The sequence below is a fragment of the Fopius arisanus genome, unplaced genomic scaffold (genome assembly GCF_000806365.1).
Source record: "Fopius arisanus strain USDA-PBARC FA_bdor unplaced genomic scaffold, ASM80636v1 scaffold00081, whole genome shotgun sequence".
Classification (NCBI taxonomy): Eukaryota; Metazoa; Arthropoda; class Insecta; order Hymenoptera; family Braconidae; genus Fopius; species Fopius arisanus.
Window position 1 is genome coordinate 396,293 of NW_011887820.1, and position 26,474 is coordinate 422,766.

Here is a 26,474-nt window from a genome sequence, read left to right on the forward strand (position 1 = left end):
GATGTCCTGGCACATTTATTGATCGTTTCGTTGGAAAGTCATCGACAGTATTTCATTATTTCAGTCAGTTTTTCATTATTTTTCCGATAGTGCGGACGTAATTAATTTCTAAAAATTCATTTATTCTTCAAATCATCAAGAGCTTTTAAAGGAGTAGAAGGGCTTTGACATTTATGACACGTTCTCAAGGACTCCCAGGTTTCTCAAGGTTTTTATAATGTTCTTATCAGTTTATACCATTTTTTTTTCTCTCTTCCTGTCAGTCGGTGATTGACATTTTAGGAGGAATTAATTAGTCGAACAGTTGGTGGTGGGGCTGTGGGTATTAAATGGTATGTCAGTAGTTAGTCTTGCTGTGGGTGCGATCATACAAGACAATTATCGCGTGAAAATTGCGGGATTTAACGAAAATTTATCCTCAAACACAACGAAAAATCCATTTTTATATTAAATTGTTATTGTAGTTTAATTGAGTGAACAAATTATCTCGCGAATGTTGGCAGAATAATTTTGAAAAAGGAGAATTACTTGAAAATTACGAACAATCTCTTCGGTGTTTCTCTTGGTAAAATGTCGTTAGGATAAAAATTTTTTGAAAAAGTCAGAGAAAACGTTTTTATAGTTGAAAAATATTCTCAGAATAATGTAAAAATATATTGTTTTTTATAATAATTATTATTATTATCATTTGATGTAATTCATTAAATTTTTTCGAGTTAACAAAAATTGAAGGAAATTTATAATTTATTGCAGATAATTGATGATGCAACAACAAAGTGACGTTTATTCAATCGATTCTACCGAATCAATGTTGCAAAAAAATAAAATTCGGTGACTGGTATTAAAAATCTATACGTTAAAATTAAAAAATGGACGAGCAGAAGAAATCTTTGTGTCCACGACTGATGGATTACATGGCCATTGTCGGGGCAAGGTCATGTCCAGGTTCCAGGCAACCTGTTCAGGTACATTAGCTTTTGTTCACACTAAGATAAAAATTTTGTAAAATGTAGCAAATCCATTTGTTTCCCCCCAAAAATTCTTATTTTTCATTAAATTAGATAACAAATAATTAAAAATATTTTTGGAGTAAATAATTATTTAATTCATCTAATCTTTTGATAGATTCGCTTCAATTTTCTATTTCTTAACAAATATGGTGTAAAAACAAATAGTTATGCTCTTAATGACATTGTTATATAAAATTTAAAGAACAGAAAATCGAATTATTTAATTCTATTATATTATTTTTTTATAACTATATCAAGAAGTTGAAAAATATTTTTCTCATATTTTGACGAATACTCATTTCAAATATGAATTCTTGTAAAGAAGAAATCTTACAGTTGAACTAGAACATTTCAATGAGTAATATTGAACAGATTTATTCAATTGAAACCAATTATTTTTTAATTTAATAGTCCCTCAATGCAGTTTATTTGCTATTGATAAAATTTGGGCTAATGATGATTGCGGGTGATGCCAGGTGCCGGAATTATTGCGCCGTTATCCACTGGAGGATCATAAGGATTTTCCTTTGCCTCTGGACATGGTGTACTTTTGTCAACCGGAAGGATGCACCAGTGTTGGCCCAAAACGTACAGCTTTGAGAGAAGCTACGTCATTCACCTTCACCCTCACTGATAAGGATTCAGGTAAAAATAATACAGATCTCATTGCACCTTTCAGAGTAATAAAAAAAAATTAAAGAGACTAGAAAATCTTTTTGACGAATTGTTAATCAGATTGGCCCAAACAAACCTACAATTTTGCATTTTATAATTATTTCATGATGTCTAAATTTTCAACGTGCAATAATATTCCAGTATTTATTTATAAAATTTTATGAATTTCGAAGTTCAGAAAAAATGTAAGAGAATTATTGCACTCTTATGACATTTTCAGTCATTAAAAAATTATTCATCATCAAAATACAACATTCAATACTTTAATTCTCTCAAAACTTTATGTTTCTTATTTTTATTTCCAAATGTATACCCTACGCCCCTTAGAGCTACTATAAAAACATTGAAAAACAGGGGAAAATGACGCCCTCAGGACATATTAAGTAGCTTATAAAGTATAACATACAATATAGAGTGTACATTATTTTTTATGTGTCTAGTTTAAACAATCAAACTGTTACTTTTTATATATTTTCGGAAAATAGGCAAAACTCGTTACGGAACATGTGTAAACTTCTATCGTCCAGTGGAAAGAATAACAAGCTCAATCAGCCCAGGAATGAGAATCCGAAAAGACAAGAATGATCCAAAATTGCGTAAAGAGAGTTGGAGAAAAAGCATGGAAAAGAGTTCAGATTCAGCGTTCTCGAGGTGACCTTGTGTTCCAATTAATTTCACGTATTCCCCATTTTTTTATTGGCCCTGAGCGCTTTATCGATTTTATGATTCCAGCGACTATAGGAGCAGTGTTATCGGGCCAAGTGATTCCGACAGAGAATATCCTAGCAGGAGGGACTCAGATACACCTATGACAACAAGACCACCTCGTCTGGGTATAACAGCTCCTAGTGGAGACAGTGAGAGTGGTGGTAGCCATTCACCCTCACCAAGAGCATCAAGAAGAAGACAAAAGATCAGGAATCACTCGTTGACTTCTCTCTGTATCATCTCGCATCATCCATTCTTTTCGAGATTTCGAGAGTGCTTATTCATATTGAAGAGGATCATCGATGCCTGCAATGACAACATGTCACCGCAGAAAGTTGGGGCCTCGAGACAAGCCAATAGGTAAATTCTATCAATCTGGTATTCATTCGTTTAACTGTCAATTGCTGTCATCTTGCTCTTTCTCATTTATTTCTTCTACTGGATTATTCATCGAATCGTTCTTTAAAAAATCGTTGTCTCTGAGAATTTCAGCTGTCAAAGCTCCAGATTTTTTTAGTAAGGATATTCAAAAATTTTTTAGTTGAAATTCACGTTTTGAAAACAAATTTTTGGCTAATCATTGGTGGTACTGATTATTTAGTGCTTTTTTTTCTAGTTTTGTGATTTTTTTTGAAGTTTAGAAAAAAAAGGAAAATATTCGCATTAAATAATGACAAAACGGAAAACCGGTGGATTTTTTAACGTCAATATCGTAAATTAAAATAAAAAAAGGAAGAGAACTGAAAATGCGATTGTTAGATCGCGTTCGTATGTGTGTATATCCGTGGATGAATATGTCCGTATGTATCCGGTTTCATTACAATCTTTTTGCAGATTATTCGCCAACCGATTGATGGATTTGTACATTTTCACCCCTTGATCATTAATTTTAATTCCCCTTCCTCTTTCCATTGATATTACCCCAGCTTATGAAGGTTTTCCATTTTTTATGATATTATTTTTTAAATATTTCAATAGCAATGCTTTAAAATTTGAAAATATAGATATAAATTTGAAAATAGTATTTTGAAAAAATATTGAAATATTAAAAAATCATTACATTATTACGCCTGAATATTCACTAAAAATTATTAAAAAACTCATACTTTGTTATTCATAGAGACAGTGTATGGAGTGTCTTGGCAAATCAATGTTTCGAGGGCGCCTCATCTCTGGTGCTTCATGACGTCCGTGAAATAGAGACCTGGATTCTCCGGCTGCTGAGTGCTCCTGTCCCCGTACCCGAAAAAACTCGTCTCGAAATGGAGATCGTCTCGCCCCAGATTCAACCCCCTCTTTGTTTCGCTCTTCCAGATCACGTCCGTTTCTCCCTCGTCGATTTCCCTCTCCATCTCCCCCTTGAGCTTCTCGGCGTGGATATTTGTCTCAAAGTCCTGACCCTGATACTCCTCGAGTACAAGGTAATTAACCATTGATTATGCCAATCCGTTATCAATTAAACTCCCGGTAGCTCGTTCATCTAATTAAATATTCCATTACAAAGGAATATTTAATTGTCTTGGTAATTAGTGATCTTTGGAAAAGATAGATCATTTTACTTGCTATCACTCGTCGGTCATTTGCTAATTATTCATTCACTTTATTCATCTCAAATTAATTTTTCATAATTGAATTTTTGTAATTCCTACTGTTTAATTAGGAAGCATTCATTTATTAATTCAGTAAAAGTTATCAAAAGTATCTAGCAATCGCTAGATCTAACATTTCTGAAAGAAGAATGGAAATTGTGGCTTAATACTATAAATTCAATGAAGTAATTACAAAATAATTATTATCATTATCATGACACAATAGTAATCCTATAAAATTGTTCATCGCAAATCAGAAAAAAAAACAAAAACAATAGATTTTTAAATGACCAATGGTGAATGGAAAGATGGCAAACTAAAGCTACAGCCACACCCAGAAATTGAAGCCCCACGGTGCGTTCATAACTTATCGATTTTAAAATTGCAGATAGTAATGCAATCACGTGACTACAACGCACTCTCAATGTCAGTGATGGCATTCGTGACGATGATCTATCCCTTGGAGTACATGTTCCCAGCAATCCCATTACTCCCAACATGTATGAACTGCGCAGAACAGCTTCTGCTGGCTCCAACACCCTTTGTAATCGGAATCCCGGCATCATTCCTCTTGTACAAGAAGAACTTTGAGCTACCTGATGACATTTGGCTAGTAGATCTCGACAGCAATAAAATAACAGCACCTACAGGTCCCTGTGAGCACCTCCCAGCGCTACCTGAACCTGAGGGATCAATACTGAAGAATCATTTGAGACAAGCAATGCAGCTGATGGATCAGGCTGGTTCCAACATGATTCTAAGTGCTCCAGGCTCACAAAGATCCTCCATATCCCCCCAACCAGGTCTTCCATCTCCATCACGCCGAGAGAGCACTTCGTCCCATCACTCAACCCTCAGCGTTGTCTCTTCTACGAAACATCGAGCCAGCATGGACATCGGTGTAGGCCACAGCCCAATTAGTTCACCAGGAGCCTCTGGAGCCTCTTCACCTAGTAGAAACTTCACACCACCTATCCAAAAAGCACCTCAACCTCCCTTCAATCCATTCATCTACGGCAATGATGTCGATTCTGTGGACGTAGCAACTAGAGTTGCAATGGTTCGTTTCTTCAACTCCCAGAATCTACTCGCTAATTTTACAGAGCACACCAGGATTTTAAGGCTCTACCCAAGACCTGTAGTTGCTTTTCAAATAAACTCGTTCCTCAGATCGAGACCTAGAACCAGTGAATTCCTTGATAAATTTGCGCGAACTCAGGCTGTGGAGTTTTTGGCTGAGTGGTCACTCACTCCCAATAATGTGGCGTTCTTGAGGGTTCAGACTGGGGTATTTGATCCGGCACAAATTGGAGATAAACCCAAGTGGTATGCCGCTTCTTTAGAGCCCATTCAATTCTCGGTCTGGGAGACCTGCAGCTCGCTGGTCAGCGCTTTGAAGAACATTGAGGAAATGGAGAATCAGCCGACCGACGAGAGTGGCTCGGACTCTGAGGGCGCAGAGAGCACCAGCTCAAGTTATTCCTCCCTCAGTGATTTTGTCTCTGAGATGGTGTCGTCGGATTTATCACCAAGTACGTACCATTTAACAATTCAAAATATTTTTCCACCATAAATCTTTAACAAATAACTCGAGAGCGACTCGATAGCAACCCGATTCATCCAAGTGTTCATTTGATGATAGTCGATCGTTGGTCCACCAAAATTAGTCATCGATCAATCATCAATCAATACTCCACCAAGTGAACAATCTCTCAATCGAGTGATCCCTCGTAGAATAGTGACAATGTGGAAAATTGAGGCAATAATTTCCGCGGATTTTCAATATATTTAAAATTGCATTTAAAAAAAATTGCAAAATTGCAATATATTTAAAATTGTATTTGACGTTAAGTTTTCATGATGAACCTGCATTTTTTTTATTCATTTAAATTTTCAATTTGAATTAGGATTGATTTTCAAAGATAAACGGAAATTTATCGACTGTTTTGAATTAAAATTCAATTCTAATTTACTTGCTTGGAAATTCAGATAACTTTGGAAAGGAAATTTCACTTTTTTCCTATTTTAAAAATTTATCATTTTTATCACTCATCAGAACGAATTTTAGTGATTATTTTTTCCCGCCAAATTTCAGCTAATAGAATTGCACCATTTGACGAGGTTACTCGGTATTATACTGATAATTTTTCGATAATTTTGTCACTTACCTATCCTCATCATGAAAGCAGAGATACGTAAACGAAGTTCGCCTGAGTCGAAACTCGTAAAACTGATTCCTTATTGGTCAACTCGAATCCGAAGTCGAAATTCGAATTCGGCGCACGGAGTGCGCAGTAGATCTCGTCAATATAAAACAAAAAACTAGTGGATTGGGTTAACCACTGATTGGAATCGACAGATTGAATTCAATTGTGTTATTTATCGAGTATTTCTTGAAAAATGAATAAATTTGGTGATTCTTCTCTATCAAAGATAGATAAGGAAGTGAAGGGAAATCTTCAAGGATCTAATCTGAATATGAATTAAAATATCTTGTGTTTCTCAAATAGCTTTCCTCATTTTTGAATATAAAGTTCGTCTCATGGTGCAATTCTACTGACTGAAATTTGGCGGGAAAAATAATCTCCCGAATACCACTCGAGCTTTGAAATTTACGGAAATATTTACCTCAAGGTTCCCTGCACACAAATGAGTTTATTAAGTTTTCCAGAAAGATTTTTTAACCTGGAAAACTTAATGCACTCATTTGTTTGCAACGCATCTATTGGTAAATATTCCGATAATTTCAAACCTCTCGTGGTGTTATAAGCTTTAATTCTTCTCAGTTATAGTTTCGACTTCCATTCGCAATGTTGTTTTCTTCACTTGTAATTAAATGGTAATTAGCTATGATAACACCTTCAACTTTTTTCCCGGACAAATGCTAATTTCTTGTAGCACCAATTATGTAGAAAATGACTCGTTAGTAATTCTTCGGAGTAGTAATACACAATTATACACTCATTATCGAATTAATAAAGGAATTTCAAGATGAATATTTTACTTGTAGGCTACAACTGTCAATCGCAAACCGCACAACCACAAGTGATGTCTTTGTCAGTGGATCCGAAAAACGTGTACAATCCACCAGATACACTGCAGTACCCAGGAATTGAGGAGGACGTACAGGCACGTGCAGACAGTCCACCGAGTACATCGTCGAGTCACAGTGATTTGAGTAGTCCAAGTTTTAATCGGGATTCTGAGTTAGAATTGATACCAAAGAGCCAAGAACAATTTCAACTCCCGAAGCACGTAAGATAATACAAGCAGTGTTTGGACGTCTATGTTATTTACTAAATTTCTTTGTGTAAAATATCATTAGAATCATCGATTCTCAAGGAATCATCTCATTGATCAATTGGCATTCGAATGTATTTCAGTTATTCAGACACTGCTCAATAGATTTCATTAGATTTTTATTGGAAACTTTAGCATTTATTTTCCATTGCATGGAAAACTCACAATACAGCGAGCAAAAGGTTTCTATGAAAATTCCAATGAAGTCTATTAAGTATACTTACAGCAAAAAATATTAGCAACATGACGTACGACTTGGATGATGTCGGTCATTCAGGTAGGATAGAGCTAGGTAAATCGATTCCGGCAAATTTATCCCAGGAAAAATCATCGCAGAAAAAATAAATTAAGGGAAATTCAGACAATAATTTATTGAACATGTTCAATGAAAATTCTTCAAACTTGAAGAGTAAAACCAATAGCGTAAAATAACGTAACGCAAGTACGAAGAACAAATAGTAACATTTGAACTTGAAAACGTCACAATTCGAATATCAATATTGTTAAATAAATGTTAATTAGATAGTTTGTAAATTAAAGCCGCGTTCGTTCGTGGATTCTGATGTAAAAAGGAAAAATAACGATTCAATCGAAGGATGATCGTACATGAATGTCGACAGTGTACAGTATAATTCAAAAGGTAACATTTTCAGCGCAAATTTCACAAGAAGTTAGAGCGTGGGGTTTCTGCAGACGTCTGAATTCAATAATCGATTTCATTTCTGAAAAATGAATAATCAAACCAATCCATAATGACACAGCGGTAATCCCAAAATACTCAACAAACAACTCAAAAATAAGAATGAAAAAAGATTATGAAATAAAATTAAGGGCCGGATGGAGTATCTCGGAAAGATAATTTACTCCAAAATTGGGATGCCTAATTACTCCGCCAATTAATTGTTTTCTCCGATAATTGTTAGCTAGCGTTCTAGTCGTTGACAACCGCTAGAACACTAGCTAACAATTATTGAAAAAAAAAACGATTAATTGCCAGAGTAATTAGGAATCCCAACTTTGAAGTAAATTATCTTTTCCAGATAATCCAACCGGTCTTTAAAGAGAGAACAAAACGGGATGGAGTAATGAGAGGATAAGATTTCTTGTGATGAATTATCGTGGGATAAATTCACCGAGCACTAGGTAGGATAGAGTCGGGATCATCGCGCATTGGTAGTTTCCAGCACCAGATAGTTCTACACAAAACTTTGTATTCTTCTCACTAACTAATTACTTCTAGACATTCAATAGAATATAGGATAGTATAGGAAACCATTAAAATTCGATGAATTATGCATTTATTTCGACAGTCATTAACTTTAGACGGCAATGAACAATTTTCTTTTTCAAGCAGAACAATTATATTCATAAAAAATCGCTCTTCATGATACTGATAAAACTGTTGATTAACTGCAAAATTACCTTAAGTGTTGGAGTTCATTCAACTCAAACTTCACGTTTCATTAGCTTTTTGTTACTCCCTCTAATACAGATTGAATAGAAATCTCTCTAGAGTGAATGAGACTGGAGAAAAGCACGAGTAACGAAAAGTTAATAATCCTTATCATGAAAGCAGAGATACGTAAATGAAGTTCGCCTGAGTCGAAACTCGTAAGACTGATTCCTTATTGGTCAATTCGAATCCGAAGTAGAAATTCGAATTCGGCGCACGGAGTGCGCAGTAGATCTCGTGAATTTTAAGCGATAACTTTGAGAGAGAAGATCGATCTGCTAAAAAAAGCTTTTCAATCACTGCGTCTAACCATTGATCCTAGAAATAATTGTATAATCACCGAGACGTTTAGGAAGGATTAGGTGAAATTCTCCCAATACCAATTCGCCAAATGCAACTTTTAATAATGATAATTCGCCTAACGGTGCGATTTGATTGAAATCGTTTCCCCTAAATCTCAATTCGCCTCAAAATCATTTCGCTAAATTCATGATTCGTCCAATGTTCTGATCGCGTGGATATCACCCAAAATCAATGAGAAAATAAGAAAAACAAATTAATAAAACAACACTAGACACACAGCAGAAGACACTATTTCGAAGCAACACAACTATTTTTCAACTAATTAACAATTAAACGTATTTTCATATACATTTTTTTTCTAGCTCTCATCTTTTTCTTTAAAAAAGTGTATGCTAAAAATTCGCCTTGTTGAAAATGTTCCTTCAATTGCGAGATATTGGCTAAAAACTGGACTCGAAAATAATGCACTTATTCTAGTTTACCACTTCGCTACTAAATTGAGAGTTAAGTGAAATGATTTTAGGAAATTGACATTTAGCGGAAATATAATTAGGTAAAGTGGCATCTGACGTATCGGTATTCGCTGAATAGTCCAGATACCGTTTACGATACACTCGACCCATTCTGTCAACTCGCCATTTGCCTCTTGTTCATTGTTAGCAATGAAGACACCCATAAAAACCTCGTTATCTGTCGCTTCTACTCCTGGCTTTTCCTGATATCACTGAACTCTATCAAACACTAAATGTCATGAAAACAAATAGGAAGCTCTCTCCTTCTACAATCAAAACTTCCACATAAATCCTCATATTCTTTTTGAATGTTCTCTCAACAGCAGCCAGTGTCGATAATTCCGAGCTTGGAGAGGCAACCGAGCACCGGAAATGTAACGAGTAAGACCTCGAGCTTCAGCAGCCCAATTGGACCTGTATTAAGTCGTCAGGTCAGTGAAAACACATCTCCTCGGAGAAGCTTGACAGGAATGCCACCGGACATTCCTCCACAACCGCCAATTCCCCAACGGCAAAATAGTGGAAATTCAGGAAGTGGTAATGGAGTTCTTAGACAGGGCTCTCAAGGCTCTCTCTTTGAGCAGATCGCTCATCAAGCTAAGGATCTAGTCAGGGAAACTACGAGACAAAGTAGTCAGGATGGATTTTTAGCTCACATGGATAAATTTAAGCATCATGCAAAAGAGAAGATCACCGAGGCTGGTGAGGACAGCCCTTTTGCAGCTTTCGAGCATTTGACTCAGCAGACAAAGAAAGCGGTTGATGGTGCCACCAAATCAGTGCAGGAGGCATCGAAAAGTGCAATGGAAGCTGGAAAAACTGCTGCTGGTGTTAGTAAGAATACTCTAGATGACTTGACCTATGTTGGCAAGAGTACTATTGGAGATTTGACGAAAAGCGCTAAGGAAGTTGCTACCAAGAAAGGTTTATTGAAGGTAATTATGCCGCCATTTGTCAAAAACTTGCGCTAAACACAATGGATTGCAAAAACTTCTTCAAGACTAAGTCGAGAACAAGCTAGAGTTGAAATACCTTTATCAAAAATGAGTAACCACAAAAAAACAGAACAAAAACAAACGGGTTTTTGCCGACAATATTTTTAAAGATAGATTTTTCAGAATGAAGTTTAAAATTCGAAAGTCATTTTAGTGGGAGATTAAAAAAAATTATTTTTACTATATTTAATTTTTTTTCGACAAAGATTTTGCGACCAAGTTTTTGGATATATTCTCTTCAGTTCACGTTCAATAATAAAATTCTAAGAATAATTCTAAGACTGTTTTTTTTGGTACAGAGCTTGGGAGACTCTCAGCAATCTCCACCACACACTCCTCCCTCTCCGAGCATTCAACAGCGAAGAGATGTCAACAATTCTCAATTGGTAGCTCCAGAAACCCGAGCAAAACGGGACATCGGTCGAGACTTCTTCAGCAACGTCAGCAGTGATATAAACGGCATAGCAGCACAAACCAGCGATATGTTCAGTGGTTTATTCGGCAATAAAGGAGCGAATAAAAATTCTGGTCTTTTGGGTCAGGGGCAGAAAGGCAAAAATAAGCCATCGGCTTTTGGACCATTCCGAAGAGGAAAAACTGGAAGCGTGGAGAAAACATCTTCTATAAAGCACTCTGCAAGTAGAGATAGTAGAGAAGATTTACAGAGAATTCAGAATACGGAGAGAACGAATACTAATAGTGACAATCAGGCATTTTTAACGGATGTGGTACATCAGGTTTTGGCAGGTGAGGGGGTGGGATTTTTCAAGCTCAATCGGTTGAAGAAACTTATGGAGGATGAGAGCTATCGGGATCTCGTTGTTACTAAATTGAACAAAGGATTGAATCGGCGAATCAGTCCTGATGATCATATCGATGACGTGGTAAGTTATATCATTAATTTTTGTCTTCTAGATTATAGATTTGATTAAGAATGTTCTGCCGGTATTTTGTTATTCTTCCCGTTTTTCTGAGATTTATTGAAAACTATCGATCGGATTGGGATATGAAAATATAGCGTTTGTCCTTTACATCATCATTTATCCTTTCACACAGTTTCATCCCGATACACCAATTTTTATAACTTTTCACCAAAATTTATTGATTTTTTATTAAATTTTAGTGAAAAGTTACAAAAATTAGTGTAGCGGGATAAAACTTTATGAAAGAGTTAATCATGATGTAACGGACAAATGCTATATTTTCTGGCGACCCGCCAGTCCCCTGGGACTTTCCCTTTTTTTTGTTATAGCATTGAGGAAATGTCTCACAGCAATAAAGAAACAAATATTTATTAAATCCGGAAATATAAGAACTAGAAGAGTGAATTTTGAACTCGGGGGAAAACCCCGAAATCCAACAGAAATCTTCTTGAAAAATGGAGAAATCGATTTTCTGACGACTTCGAGAGTTATATATTGAAATTACACTTGTCAGAAACTATTTTTTTTAGTTAGTGTAATAGTGAAATATAGGCGGAAGCCAGGTAAAATGGGACACTGGCAAAGAAACGTTTTTAACTCATTCCCTGTTATTTTTTTTGCTAAAAAATATCGGAGACAGTCTAAAATTTATTTTTCCTCTTAATCCTGTATTTTTCTTACTATTTTTAATTTTTCATTATTCTCAAAAAATACGCCACCTGATCATAAGATTTCTTATATAGGAATTTAACATTTTTTTATCAGTCAAGCATAAAAAAAGTCTGGAAAAACTGAGATGCTGAATAGTGGTAAAATTTTTACTATCGATTTTTTCAACTCATCTCCCATTGAATCTCCTGATTCGTCCCATTTAACCCTTTCATTTCGTTTTATCTGGTGACTCATGTAGCGGGGTCTCTCCTAATTATAATTATTTAATGTTTCAGTGTATTTCTCGAGGAATCTACAAAGGAATGTTCATGTGCCTTCAAGCAGTTGCCCACGGTCTCGCTTACACCTACAATAATTTTGGTCTCGGTGGTATGGCCTCGGTTTTCCAACTGATGGAAATTGCTCACACCCACTATTGGAGTAAAGATCTGTCGGAGGGAGTATTTGAAGGACCGCTTATGCTTCAAACAACTTCATACGGTAGTCATGATAGTTTAAGATCTCATCCACCATCAAAGCAATCAGAATACGGTGAAGTAACAAGAAAATTATCATCCCAAGATCCTTCGCAAGTGCGTCTCGAAATTTCTCATGCTTCGTCGGCACCGGCAAACTCTGACAATAATCAATCGACTACGGATTTATTCCTCGATATGTTTTCGAAGAAGGGCAAGTTACTAAGTAAATTAGCATCGTTCGATTCCGAAGTGAGTATCAAATGACTTGAGCAAAATAGTTTTAATCATTACACCACCGAATAATTAACCCGATGAGAGAACATCAAAAGTCTTTCTTTTTACACTTCACCATTATGAATAATTATTTCAACTCGGATTTCCGCCAATCAGAGCGCAGGATTCGTGGCCGTCGAACAGTTTCATTTCAAAAATTTATAAATAATTTCGTTGTACCAGTGACAGCTCAAAAAGTCAGTCCTCTGGTTTTTCTCAATTATTTATAATCTGCCCTTCATTAAATTAAACGTCCCAATGACAAACCGAGAACTACTGATACAAGCTTGAATTTAAAAAACGGTCTCAAGACAAAAAAAGATATGTTGAATATACTGTGTGAGATGTCCAATACTCTCGGAAATCACTAGAAGCCGAGACATTAATAAGCAAAGCTCTATGAGCTCTTTGAGTGTCACTTGCCTCCTCTAAAATTTTTCTCAAATCGATCTTCTGTATGATTGTGATGTATCCGGAAGCTATTCACTGCACTGTGCTCAGCCGAAATCCGAGTGGAAGAAGAATCCGACATATACCACTCGTGCGTCAAAATTAATCGGATATTGCCCCGAAACTTCTCCAGCTAGGAACGCGTGTAACAATTATGGCAGAAGAAGAAAATTGATAGAATTGTGTTTAGGCAACGAAGCTATCCAAAAATATGCGATAATTTTGAAGCACTGGTAACCACTGAAGAATCATTTTCCGGAATTTCTATGGAAATAGGTAATTATCGGGACAGGTGCATTGATTTGAAATTCCGTAATTCACAGGGGAATAAAAGTTCATCAGCACTCTCGAGTGATTCTCAATCATCAGAGAGAATTAGTATATTGAATCATCCAGCATTTAGACCAGCCAATCAATCATCAATTCGGAGTGCTGTATCTGACAGCGAAGTGGATGGTAATAGTCGTGACAAGCGTTCAGGAAGCATATGGTCCAGTAAATCATCACTCAGCACGGGCTTCAGGTACCACGGAGGTAATTTAGTGACAACAGCAAATACTCCAAGTCCTGAGGCAGCCAGGACATATTTGTTTGAAGGTAATTTTAAATTTATTAAAAAAGAAGATATTGTATTTGAAGTAAAATATTATTAATCATCCCCTCAAATGATTTATTTGAAAGGTTTATTGGGAAAAGAACGCTCTCGATTATGGGACCAAATGCAATTTTGGGAGGATGCATTCTTAGATGCTGTGTCTCAGGAACGTGATATGATGGGAATGGATCAAGGACCAGGCGAGATGATGGAGAAGTACAAATGTTTGAGTGATAGCGAGCGACGAAGACTTGAACACGATGAGGACAGACTACTCTGCACTCTGCTCCATAATTTAACAGCTATTTTGGTGATGCTGAATGTTAATAAACTCGAAGTGAAGAGAAAAATTCGAAGATTACTTGGAAAAAGTCATATCGGATTAATTTACAGTCAAGAGTTGAATCAACTACTTGATCAAATTGATAATTTGGTAAGGAGGATTTTTTGTTTGTGTATTTATCTGTTATTGTTAAGTATCACAAGAAAATTATAATTAATTCTGGATTTTAGCATGGAAATGACATTGATCTGAAGCCACTGACGTCTCGACAAATGCACAGGCAATCGTTTACCGTCCATGCCGGTACGGATGCCGACGGCGAACTCCGTTTTCTCGAAGTACGGCATGACGGACTTGTTTTGAGATCGGTAAACGGTGTAATTGTCGAGCGTTGGTGGTACGAGCGTTTAGTCAACATGACCTGCAGTCCCAAGAAGAAAGTACTGTGTCTGTCCAAGAGGAATGGAGATCAACTGGAGTTGCATAATTATTATGCCAAAAAAGTGAGTACCAAAACAGAATGATTAAATCCTCAAAGTTAAATCGCAAATCCGCAAGAGACTCGTTTGGTTCGGACCAATTGGGGTTTATTTATTATAATAAATAAATGTGGAATAAATTAGTGGATATTTATCTTCTTTAAGGCTCGGATGAATTATCTAGAAAAGATAATTTACTCCGAAATTCGGATTCCTAATTACTTTGGCAATTAATCGTTTTTTTCAATAATTGTTAGCTAGCGTTCTAGCGGTTGTCACCAACTAGGCCGCTAGCTAACAACTATCGGAAAAAACGATTAATTGACGGAGTAATTAGAAGTCCCAATTTTGGAGTAAATTATCTTTTCCAGACAGTCCATCTGGGCTTTAAAGTGCTTTGCACATTTGCACTTATCGTTAAGTCTTCGGATCAAGAAAACTCGGAAAACTTGGAAATAAATAATTTAGACGGATAAATGAACTTTAGGTAATCGTTAATTTAAATTACATGAGAACCATGGCCGAAATAATGGAATATGAAACTGAATTGGAAGATGTAGATCCTATGTTTATTACATATTTATTAATATCCCCTAGATTAAAAGAGCAAGGGATTTTTTATCTGTTTCAATCTCAACCAGTACGAGTTGATTTTTTACCAATGCTCGATTTGGCTTAAAACAGAGTGGTCGCCTTACTAAGAATCTAAATGGCGTAAAAAATCGGACACCTCGTTAATTCTTTCGTGATCCTGTTAAAAGTTAAATAAAATGGGAGTTGTATAATAGGATAACAGAAGAATTGAGGAGTTACCTGACGCTTTCCGCCATTTTATGGGCCGCCTTTTTAAGAATTAAAATGGCAGAAAAATGAGGTAATCCTTCAATTCAATTATATTATGATTAATTTTCAGCGAAGCACTAATTCTTGACGAATGTGCGCCACTGCAACTGTTTAAAAATTCATACCTTCGAGTATATATTATATATTATTATATTATATTCAATGACGTATCCTATCTAAGCTCCTAGCTAATCCTATCTCCTGAAAAATACTTAATTTCATTGTAAGATCCATATCGGCTAAAAAATATGGGAATATCTTTTCCCAGTAGTTAAAAATAAAATAGTTATCGAGTGTTCATTGATGAATTAGGCGCAATTGTTTACCACGTTTGGGAATTGTTGCAGTGAGTTGTTAAAATTTAATGAATCTTTTTTTTATTTCTGCAGTGCAAAGATCTCTATTATTGTATAAAAGATGCAATAGAAAAAGCGGCAGCCAGAGGTCGGGCAAATCTTAATGGCGAGCTTGGTGATGAATTTCCTGTTCAAGACATGCGAACTGGCGAGGGTGGACTTCTTCAAGTTTGTCTTGAAGGTGTAGGTCTACTTTTTGCTAATAGCAAGGTACGAGACGTTCTTCATGCATACTTCACATTAATCTTCACTGATTTTCTGCCTATATTTTTCCCGTTTTTTTACTTTCAGTTCTTTTTTTGTTCTTATAAATCAATTCTTTTATCCTACTCGTATATTAGTTGGACTATTAACAGAAACGATGAAAGCGAGGAAAACTATTATGCGTAACTGATCAACTTAACTATCAAAGGTTATAGAAGGTAATAGACGACTGAATAACACGAAAAGCTGCAAAAGATGGGTCAACTATTAGAAGATAATTATAATAAAAAAGCATCTAGAGAATATTCCTTAAAAATAGAATCAATCACACTGAAAGTTCAGGAATTATTTTTATACCAAGTGTTCCTTCAGAAACAGTGCGAGCAAATGTATATTGAAGGAAGCAGATAGTAATAAAATATTCAAAACACATGTTGTATTGTTTCAAAGAAGACTTGGTAAATGTATGGTTTAGGTCCACCAAAAAAAATCATTGAAATATCAATTTTCTCTGATAAAAAATCCATTCTTATCCTCTCAGTTCCCATTAACAAGACGAAAGAAGAGAGTGAAAAACAACAAGGAGGTCAATACATCGAAAAATAATCCTGAAGTAAACTCTGGTGTCCCTGAAATTCCTTAAAACCCCCCTTCCCCCTGCTATCGCTGTTGACGTGACGAGTCAATGATATTAAATTCAATATTTTGAATTTCTACAGAAGGGTAGCGGCGGATAAATCACTCGTTGTGTTCAGTCAGCGATGGTAGATGGTAGTGAGAGGTGCATTCAGAGTTTTAGTGAAATGCTCAGGACTATTTGATGAAATCCATCTTTCTGTGTGTCCATTGTCTATAAATGTGCTAACATGTGGTGTCTTTGGGGCCGACACACCGCCACGTCCTCGCCGTGGCCCTGGATAACGCAAAGAGCGGTGTATTAAATGTCATATCTCCTATACTAATTGTTTCCGGATAAAAAAGTGACCAGATCCTTAATTAGGTAACGGAAACTCATCCAATCAAATAAAAAACATCCAGAATGGTTTGGTGGACCTGAAGTAGACACTTACCAAACATAATAATGATAATAATAATCAAATCCTCATTTAATTAATTACTCAAATAGTATAACGATAATTACTAAAGCGAAATATAAACATTTGAATTCATCGATAATCAATAATGTGGCAGTAATCAATTATCTCGGCAATCAGCTGAATTTTCGTAATTTCAAATTTTTAAGAAAAATTTAGTAAAGAATTTTTTAAGGGCCAAATCATAGGAAGGAAATTATTGTATGACGAATTATGTCGCGGTAATTCTGACACGGAAAATAACTCACATTCGAGGGAATGAATAATCTATTGAAATGAAATAGAAAGTTGTCATAACACAAAATATTTTTTGCAATTGAAAGAGTGGTTACCCTTGAACCTCCACAACTTGTGTTTCGAAAATTTTTTAACTTGACCTCTTCCGGATTGATTTGGTTACACTGTTACAGACGGATATTCTCTGTAAGTTCAGGATTGGTCTTTTATTTATTCTAATAATTTCTTGTTAGTTCCATTGCTTCATTTTACTCATTTACCATTCTCGTTGTATTTTATTTCTATTCTTTCGCAAGGACCATTCAAGACAACTTAAAGCCCTCCTTTGAAATTTAAAGAGAGACCCATTCATAATTAAAATTGATTATAAATTGCTGACAACTTATAAAAGACATTCAAGAATTCCATTTTCACTGACTTTTATCTCTCTTTCTGTCACGAAGCATCCTATAAAAGTTATTTACTTAAAAAAAAATTACTCTTGGTTCTTCCTGAACATTGAAGTCAGAAATCAAAATGGAACAGTGAATAAAATTCTTCAATTGATTAATATTTACTTTTCATTAAACGATTAATTTATAACCCTTTAAAACTATTTCTAAATGTTTTTCTTGCATGGAGCTCGATGTGCAGCAGCAGTCTCTCTTTTATCTGTAACCAAATAATACTATGACATATCTATGATATGGGCTGTTCCACCAATGATCGTATGGAAATCCGGCTTCAAATTTTCCAACTGTTTTTTAAATTGTTTTTTTTTTCAATTGCATGAACGGAGAGATCTGTCGAGTTTTGAAGATCAGTCATTGGTCATTATGTAATAAATAAGATTTTTTGGTAATATTATTATGACCATTTCGTACTGAAATGTTCAACTTTTGCAAACCGTCAAATGCTTATTCAAAAATTTTAGAGATAAAAAATAATTTAACAAAAAAAAATTCTAAAAGTTCGAAATAAATCCATTAATTTTAGAAATTTTTTAACCTTACTACTTTTTTCATCGTAGTAAATTCAGTCGTCATTTTGAGTTGTTTTTATAATATGGAAATTCTCCTATTTTCAATAATTTTTTAATTATTGAAAATAAGAGAATAAATTTTAATAAAAATTTCGAAACCGCAATTGTTTAGTTTGACTATTTTAAATTTTTCAATATGGAGCAAATTCAATACTAGATCTTAATTGGATTAATTTTCAATTCAAAGTTAGGATTGAATTTATTATTGAGGATGTTCCACTCACAAATAGCCAAAATTTACGTTTTTAAATTATTGAAAATAAAAGAATAAATTTGAATAAAAATTTCGGAACCACAATTGTTTAGTTTGATTATTTTAATTTTTTAAATATGCAGCAAATTTAATACTAAATCTTAATTGGGTTAATTTTCAATTCAAAGTTACGATTGATTTATTATTAAGGTTGTTGTCGCGCGACAGTCTCTGTAAAAAGTTTATCCGCTGTAAAACGGGCCAGTTTAGAACACAATCTTTTAGCGATATATAGTCTCACTTGATTGATTGCATTGTGCATGGATAGCTAAAGCATAACTATATATTTTCCATATTAACTATTTTCAATTATATAAATTTATGAATTTCCGATAATTATATTCCGTAAACCAAACGGTCAATCGATTTGATTTTTTTTCTGTATTTCCTCCCACGATGTATATTCCACGTTTTTTTTATTTCTGAAACTGTCGAGCCGTTGATTTTTAAAAAATTCTAATCGGCAAAACTCCATTTAAACACGTGTTAAATCACTCGAATTTCAAAAATTTATATCTCAAGTTCAAAACGGTCAATTGCAAACGAAAAAGGCTCATTTTGTTGCTAATTTTTCAAACTATTCACCATAAAATTTTTAACGAAAACTGTCGGAAAAAAATTCTACGCGACAACAACCTTAAGGGCGTTCCACTCACCAATAGCCAAAATTTAAGTTTTCAAAATTTCTTGGCAAATTATCGACGGTATTGATGTAAAAAAGTATAACATTTTGCCGTTTTGTCGTAATATAATATAATGTTATCTAATGGCTTACGAAGTTTTATGGTGGTATGATCATTTTCATGCATTTTCTCTTCAATTTTTTGATTACTCTTAAAAATTGAGAAAAAACGGAGAAGAACGGTTGCACAACCTTGAAACTTCGTGAATCATTAAATAATAATTCATGTCAATTCCATAATTAAGTTTCTCAGAAAAATAAAAAAAAACGTTGACTTTGGCTGTATATCCCTGACACCCTTAAGGTTGTTGTATCGTAAAATTTCAGTTCGACAGTTTTCGGTATAAATTTTCTAGTAAATAGTTTAAAAAAATAGCCCATTCCGTTTGTAGTTGACATTTTTGAAAATCAAATGATTTAACGCGTGTTTAAACAGAGTTTCACCGATTAGAAATTTTATAATATCAACGGCTTGACAGTTTTCCAAATTAAAAAAAAATGGAATATATATAGTAGGAGGGAATACAGAAAAAAATCAAATCAATTGACCAGTTGGTTTACACGATATAATTATCGAAAAACCATAAATTTATATAATTGAAAATAGTTAATATGGAAAATATATAATTATGCTTTAGCCATCCATGCACAATGCAATCAATCAAGTGCGACTATATACCGTCAAAAGATTGTGGTCTAAACGCTCGTTTTACAGCGGATAAACTTTTTGCAGAGACTATCGCGATACAACAACCTTAAGAAACGATGAATATAAATATAAAAATTTCAAAAATTATCAATTTTTTTCGAACATTTGTTTTTTCATTTGTGGCGAGAACCGTGTTTGTGAAATAATTCAGAGAACCAGATTTGAATCCCGAAAGTGGGATTTTTCTTCTCTCCAAATTTTAATTCTTTGAGTGGATCCCACAAGAATAGTCATCTCTGACTAAAGATTTTTTATTCTTACCATTGAATTCTGTGAGCCTTCATGCATTACAATTCACGGACAGAAAACTCCAATAAAACTTACCCAAAGAAATTTATAAAATTTATGAACTGTTACATAAAAATTCTTGAACATAATGATTTGTGAAATCTCTGTTGGATTTTACAGTTTCCAGAAAAATTAGGACAGACCCAAAAACTGAACGTTTTAATTTTTTCCTTATATTTCTATGGAAATTCATCAAAAATCATTATCGCTTGGTGATTACGTGAAATATTCCATTGTTTTTCTTGACAAGTTTTCTGATGATTTCCTGCTCAGAATCCCGGAGGGAATTTTTCCAACGGTGAAAAATACTTTTTACCATTTCCTTATCATGAAAGCAGGATAGGTAAATGAAGTTCGCCTGAGTCGAAACTCGTAAGGCTGATTCCCTATTGGTCAACTCGAATCCGAAGTCAAAATTCAAATTCGGCGCACGGAGTGCGCAGTAGATCTCGTGATTAATCATCTTTGCGAAGTTTTTGATAATTTTAATCCAAGCTATGTTCAAACTGTTCTTCAAGAGGATTATAAATTTCTAAGAGCATAATTCAATATTCGAATGAAATATTAAAGATTGAAAGGACTAATTTGGATGAGATTGATGGGAACTATTGAAATCCTACACAGAAAGAAAAATACCGGAAAAATTACGGAACTTTCACGTATTCCTGGCGTGACCTTGGTTTTAAGGGAAAAATACTGTAAATTCCGTAAAATTTTTCGTATCGAGCAGGAATTTTTACGAAACTTTCAGGACAATTTTACGGTACCTCCAGTACTTTTTCCGAAAAGCAAGGTCACCCCACGAATACGTGAAAATTCCGTAATTTTTCCGGTATTTTTCTCTCCGTGTAGGAAAATTGAATTGAAGGATGATCGAGCGAGATAGAGGGAGTAAGAAAATGATGGATTCATTAAGGAATGATTTCCAAAATTTCAGATAGCCTAGATAGCAGGTGGACAATTAACTCAGTATTTTTCCTACCTTGCCGACTGGTCGGACTGGCGGGAAGTAGAGAGAATTTAAGGCCCGGATGGACTGTCTGGAAAAGATAATTTACTCCAAAATTGGGACTTCTAATTACTCTGTCAATTAATCGTTTTTTCCGATAAATGTTAGCTAGCGGCCTAGTTGTTGACAACCGCTGGAACGCTAGCTAACAATTATTTTAAAAAATGATTAATTGCCAAAGTAATTAGGAATCTGAATTTCGGAGTAAATTATCTTTTCTAGATAATCCATCCGAGCCTTAACAGTTATCAATCGCCCATGTAATCTCATGTAGGGGCAGCAACTATACGATTTTTTTCTGCTGTTACCCTGCTCTCAGGCTATGTCAAATTTTGCACATCATTGTAAAATAATTTCATCGATGAATGAAAAAATTTGCATAATATTGGCTGCATTTCATTTTCTTGATTACACATTTCTCGCTTGATTATTCTTAAATGTCACAGAAGCAGAAAATGTAGGAACATAATTTTTATCCGAAATGTCTCAAATTTTCTGAAGAAAAATGAATTTTGAGATAAAACGGCGAACTCTCCAATTCCAGTGACAAAACTTGTGAGAACTTTCCACGTCAGATTTTCATATTTGGTTGAACCGCCCATCTTTTCTTTCTCTGTTTTATATTCCCGTTATTTTTTGGTCGATTAGAGGATTAAATCAGAGATAAACTCCACATCGATTGCTGTTTCTGAAAAATTATACTATCAATTTTTACTCGTTATCCGATCAAGATTATATATATATATATTTTTTCGTATTGGATGTTGAATGCCTATTAAATATTACATAACTATTTGGATTGATAATGAAAAAGAGCAAATCTTTTACGTCTGGTATTCCAATTCGCTAGGAAAAGTCTATTTAAATAATTGATGTTATTCTTTCTGTAGCAATTGATTAGATTTTTTTCTATGCCCATTTAATAATCATATGAAAATATTATTGTTCTTTTATGTAAACAATGCAAAAATAGACTTTTTTCTACTTCTTTCGGGAACTTTTGAGATGGTCCTTGAATAGTCATTTGTTGAATATTATTAATAACATTGAAAGTTGAAACAACTATAAGTAGCGGTGTATATCAGACAATAATTTTTATATAGGCAAAAAAAAGGAAAAAAAATTTATTCATTTCTTACTCTACTCTTTCTGTTTTTGTCCTGTCTCACGACATTGCCCTCGCTGGACAAACAGGATTTTGAGGTATTGAAAATAATCAAGTGACTCATTGTTACAATTCAATATATCCATTAATTTTATAACTCAGTGTTGGCCGTTATTTATCATTATTATTTTTACCATTTAAAAAATTTATCCATAAATGCTTATTTATCATTTTATATTATCTATATTAGTTTTTTTTTATATAGCCGTGCTAAGAGTATTTGACTACATACCCTTTTTCAGAATTACATAGCATTACATTCTACAAATAGAAATGCTCTCTCCTACTTGACTGTTTACCACTAAAATTGGTGTTAGTTGTGATTAAATGTTTTTAAATAATTCTAATATTGAAATGAGATGAAATCGATTGAACCAATTCAAGTCAAAATTTTTTAACTAGGTCATCGATTATTATTCATTATTAAGTGAATTTTCACATAAATTTTTTCTGGAGGCAGTGCAAATTAAGGAATTCACTGGCAAATAGAAAAGTAGCTGCATGATATTGGCGATTATCAAAATTTGCACAATCTCCATAGAAAACAAAAGGATCCATCAAAAAAATTTGTAGTTGTGCTAGTTTTTTTGTTCGATTTTCATTTACATTAAGTTATTTGCTAAATTGAATTTAGAGGTTTGACATCGAAAACTCAAATCCCTTCTGTATGTTTTCGTATTTGCTATTCTTCGGGGAAAATACAGAAACTAAAGGGATGATTCATGCAGTGGCGAAATAGACCAAGAGACCGGATGATAATAAGATTTTTTCCTCGACAAAAAAAATCCATTTTCCATTTTCCTTTCACTCTGATAAATAAGAATAGCAATTTGTAACAGTCGATATAAAAAATACATAACTAAAAATAACCATGAGGATAAAAAAGATGGACCCGCGAAAATCCATTTAAAAATCGAGTATCGAGTCTCAAACAATCGATCTTTTAACCATCACTTCTTAATTGACAACCCTTATTTAAAAATAAAAAACTCTTACTCAAAAATATATTTTTGAGACTGGTAAATTAACAAAATAATGCTGAATATTTTCTCTTTATATTTCGCCGCTTTATGATTCATTCAATTTTTAATGTAAAATTAATGAAAAAAAATATATAATATATTAAATAAGTGCGCTACTAGCCTGCATAGAGGCCCTAATTAGAAAGCAATGGATTGAAACAATGGGTTGGTCCATGGCACCATAACACTATGTTTTTTCGATGTTCCTATATTACACTAATACACTCCACGAATTCCAATAGAAGTAGCATGTAAAATAATGACTAGAAAAAAATCCAGATTCAACTGAATAATCAAAGAAATATTGAGATATTGACAGGAGAGAAAAATCTTTCGTTTGCATCGAGGATAGTTATTAACTAGCTGACTATTCTTCACCGCTCGTTTATCGAGAAAAACACACATTCCGTTGCACACATGGCACCAAGAATTCAAAGCTATTAATTAATTACGTTCTGATAAGTTTAGGCCATCTCCAGAGTTGCCTGTCACTGCCTCACCTTATCCTTTGGTGAAGAACATTTATTTATTTTTTTTTTCAAATTAATACGCTAACTGTTTTTCCTACAATTCACATCAAGCAATTGCGTTTGTGAACAGAAATGTGCATGCTACGCTGATTTCCCATGCATGAGTAATTAGTAGTATTGTAATGATGATGCACACTTCACCTCTAATTATTTGTGTTTCCAATAGTTTATCTAAAATTGCTGATGAACTCATAGAAAAACAAATTTATTGAAGAGAAACTGAGAAGTGAATTGAGAAAAAATCTCTTGACTTTCGAGTCGAAATTGAAAATTTCAATGGCACTATTAAAAAATTCATTATTTCACGTAGAAATATTCATCAGTTGGTGGTTCATGAATTGAGAGGATTTTATTGAACGACAAAGTGAATATGAAAACGCATGTGATGTTTTTTGTCGGCATTTAAACGTATTTATTAATTCAATATCGATTGATTTGCAGTTCTTTGTAAGAATTGATCACATCCGCAAGTGCTTCGCCCAGGAGGGGGGTGTTTTCGTGTTGGAGCAATACAGTAAGTTTAATAATTCATTTTTCATTTTATTTTATTTTATTGAAAATTATAGGACATAATAATTATAAATTATTTTTCCCTTTTACAGATCCAAAAAATCGACAGATTATTCAACGCAAATATATATCTCCGATGGTGAGTAATTTATTATTCACGAATCAAATATGCAGATCTCACACTCTATTCTTATCTATTCACTTCTATTCTCTATTTTTTATATCGCAATTATGCAAATTATAAAAAAATTAAGTACACACAGAAAACGCTAAGACTACTTTACACAATCTTATGCAGATTTTATGTATAAACAAAATGTAAAAATAAACAATACATCTTAGCAATACAGAAAAAAGCTTTCATATGTATAAGTTTTGATGAGTTAATACGGGAATCATAAATAATAGTGCATACTTTTTCATTAGCTGAGTACAAACATAAAGCAATAAAATTGCACTGATCCTGAGCATTTTTTCAGGGATTCAGTTCATTTATTTGAAATTCATTTATCAATATTTCACTATGGGTTAAATATGTCTTAGCAGTGCATATTATATCAGGCAATTTAACAGTATAATATCAGATGGTTTTATGCATATTCTATGCGTAATTATTCTAACTTCTCGCATAGAGTGATTGTACCGAAAAATGTGCATGAAATTTGCATAAGATCGTGTAAAGTGTTATATTAGTGTTTTTGTGTGTATGCGGCTCGAGAGCGCGTTAAAATATGGGTACAATAATACTCATATCGGATTATTCTAAAAATAATTAGCAATGAGAAAGCTAGACTCTGTGTCGATCTGCCTCGTGCCTTCATATTTCGATTATTTTATTTTATTTTCATCTCTGATATCCTCGACTTTCATAATTACCTCATCCCACGGAATATCCTCGCTCATTAAGAATCTAATTATCCTACGATTGGTTTTGATTTGTATAGTCTCAAGAGATTTGCTATGCGGTAATCTGCGTGTTTTCATATCTGGCGACTGGATTGAAGCAACGTAAAATAGTCCAGAAAGATCAAGAATCGCTCTCGAATTCTACGCGTATCTTGACACAGGAGACAGCAGCATCGCAATCTGATAATCATCGCTGACAACGATATGAAAATTTTATCATATATATATTTAAGTTCTCTATAACTATTTCATGTACTTCACTTGCCTCTCTGATGGCATTTAACATGAATGTGCAGAGCCACGTTGTCAAAAATTTTTTATTTCATTTGAAAAGCGCGAGATACATTTGTGCAGAATTTAATGCGTACATTATTGTTTGAAGGGACACGTCTCCAATGTAATAACCTAAGTAAATAATGCAAGCGGAAAAGATTCTAACACGAAGTTATTCATGGTTCTAAAGTATTGATAAAATTTATGTTGAAGTTCGCTCTGTGGAAATGATATTTTGAGATGTAATATCTGACAGAAGGGCGAGTGCCTATTAAATGATGAAACAATAATTTCACTTATAAATTATGTGCTCGACGATTCTGAGGCAGTCGTAGGCATCGGAGGCTACCGGTGAGTCTTCGCAGTATTATATGAAATCTATGATTGTGGATATATGTACATAATCATAAAAATCGTTGGATATGAAAAATCCTTTTGCAATAACTGGCATAATTATTGAAATTACTGTCAAATCTCCATAGGGCATTTGCATTATCTGTACAATATCAGCAGATAGATTTAGCGATAGATTACTGCAGTTGTAAATTAGATTATACGAAAATAATGGATTCTATTTCCGTGATACTTTATACATATGACAACAAAGTAAATCTTTAGAAATGTCGATAATTTATTAGTGTAAATATTTGTTGTTACTTATTATGTATTATCACAAAAAAAAATAAAACTGAAG

The 26,474-nt window shown here is 34.0% G+C and overlaps 1 protein-coding gene across 6 annotated transcripts; it reads left to right on the forward strand.

The window, feature by feature from the left end:
• Rab3-GEF (Rab3 GDP-GTP exchange factor) lies at positions 1 to 26,474 on the forward strand. Of its 6 annotated transcripts, XM_011311017.1 has the most exons (20): positions 1 to 208; positions 754 to 965; positions 1,487 to 1,655; positions 2,171 to 2,336; positions 2,418 to 2,753; positions 3,514 to 3,814; positions 4,371 to 5,514; positions 6,993 to 7,237; positions 9,874 to 10,485; positions 10,845 to 11,429; positions 12,416 to 12,620; positions 12,702 to 12,847; positions 13,645 to 13,918; positions 14,003 to 14,349; positions 14,430 to 14,702; positions 15,911 to 16,087; positions 22,569 to 22,577; positions 24,533 to 24,605; positions 24,694 to 24,740; positions 25,546 to 26,474. In XM_011311017.1, exons 2-20 carry the CDS (start codon positions 870 to 872, stop codon positions 25,702 to 25,704), a joined length of 5,364 nt encoding a protein of 1,787 aa, XP_011309319.1. In that variant the 5' UTR covers positions 1 to 208; positions 754 to 869; the 3' UTR covers positions 25,705 to 26,474. The 6 variants fall into 6 exon arrangements, with proteins under 6 accessions (XP_011309319.1, XP_011309315.1, XP_011309318.1 ...); XM_011311013.1 differs by having other exon boundaries at positions 12,416 to 12,847; XM_011311016.1 differs by having other exon boundaries at positions 2,427 to 2,753; positions 12,416 to 12,847.

Excerpts from the sequence above, each read along its gene's own strand:
- Rab3-GEF (XM_011311013.1), top strand. The coding sequence starts at position 870 with ATGGACGAGCAGAAGAAATCTTTGTGTCCACGACTGATGGATTACATG. Across the intron at positions 2,754-3,513 it reads GCCTCGAGACAAGCCAATAG|AGACAGTGTATGGAGTGTCT; the intron begins GTAAATTCTATC and ends TGTTATTCATAG. Across the intron at positions 14,703-15,910 it reads ATAATTATTATGCCAAAAAA|TGCAAAGATCTCTATTATTG; the intron begins GTGAGTACCAAA and ends TTATTTCTGCAG.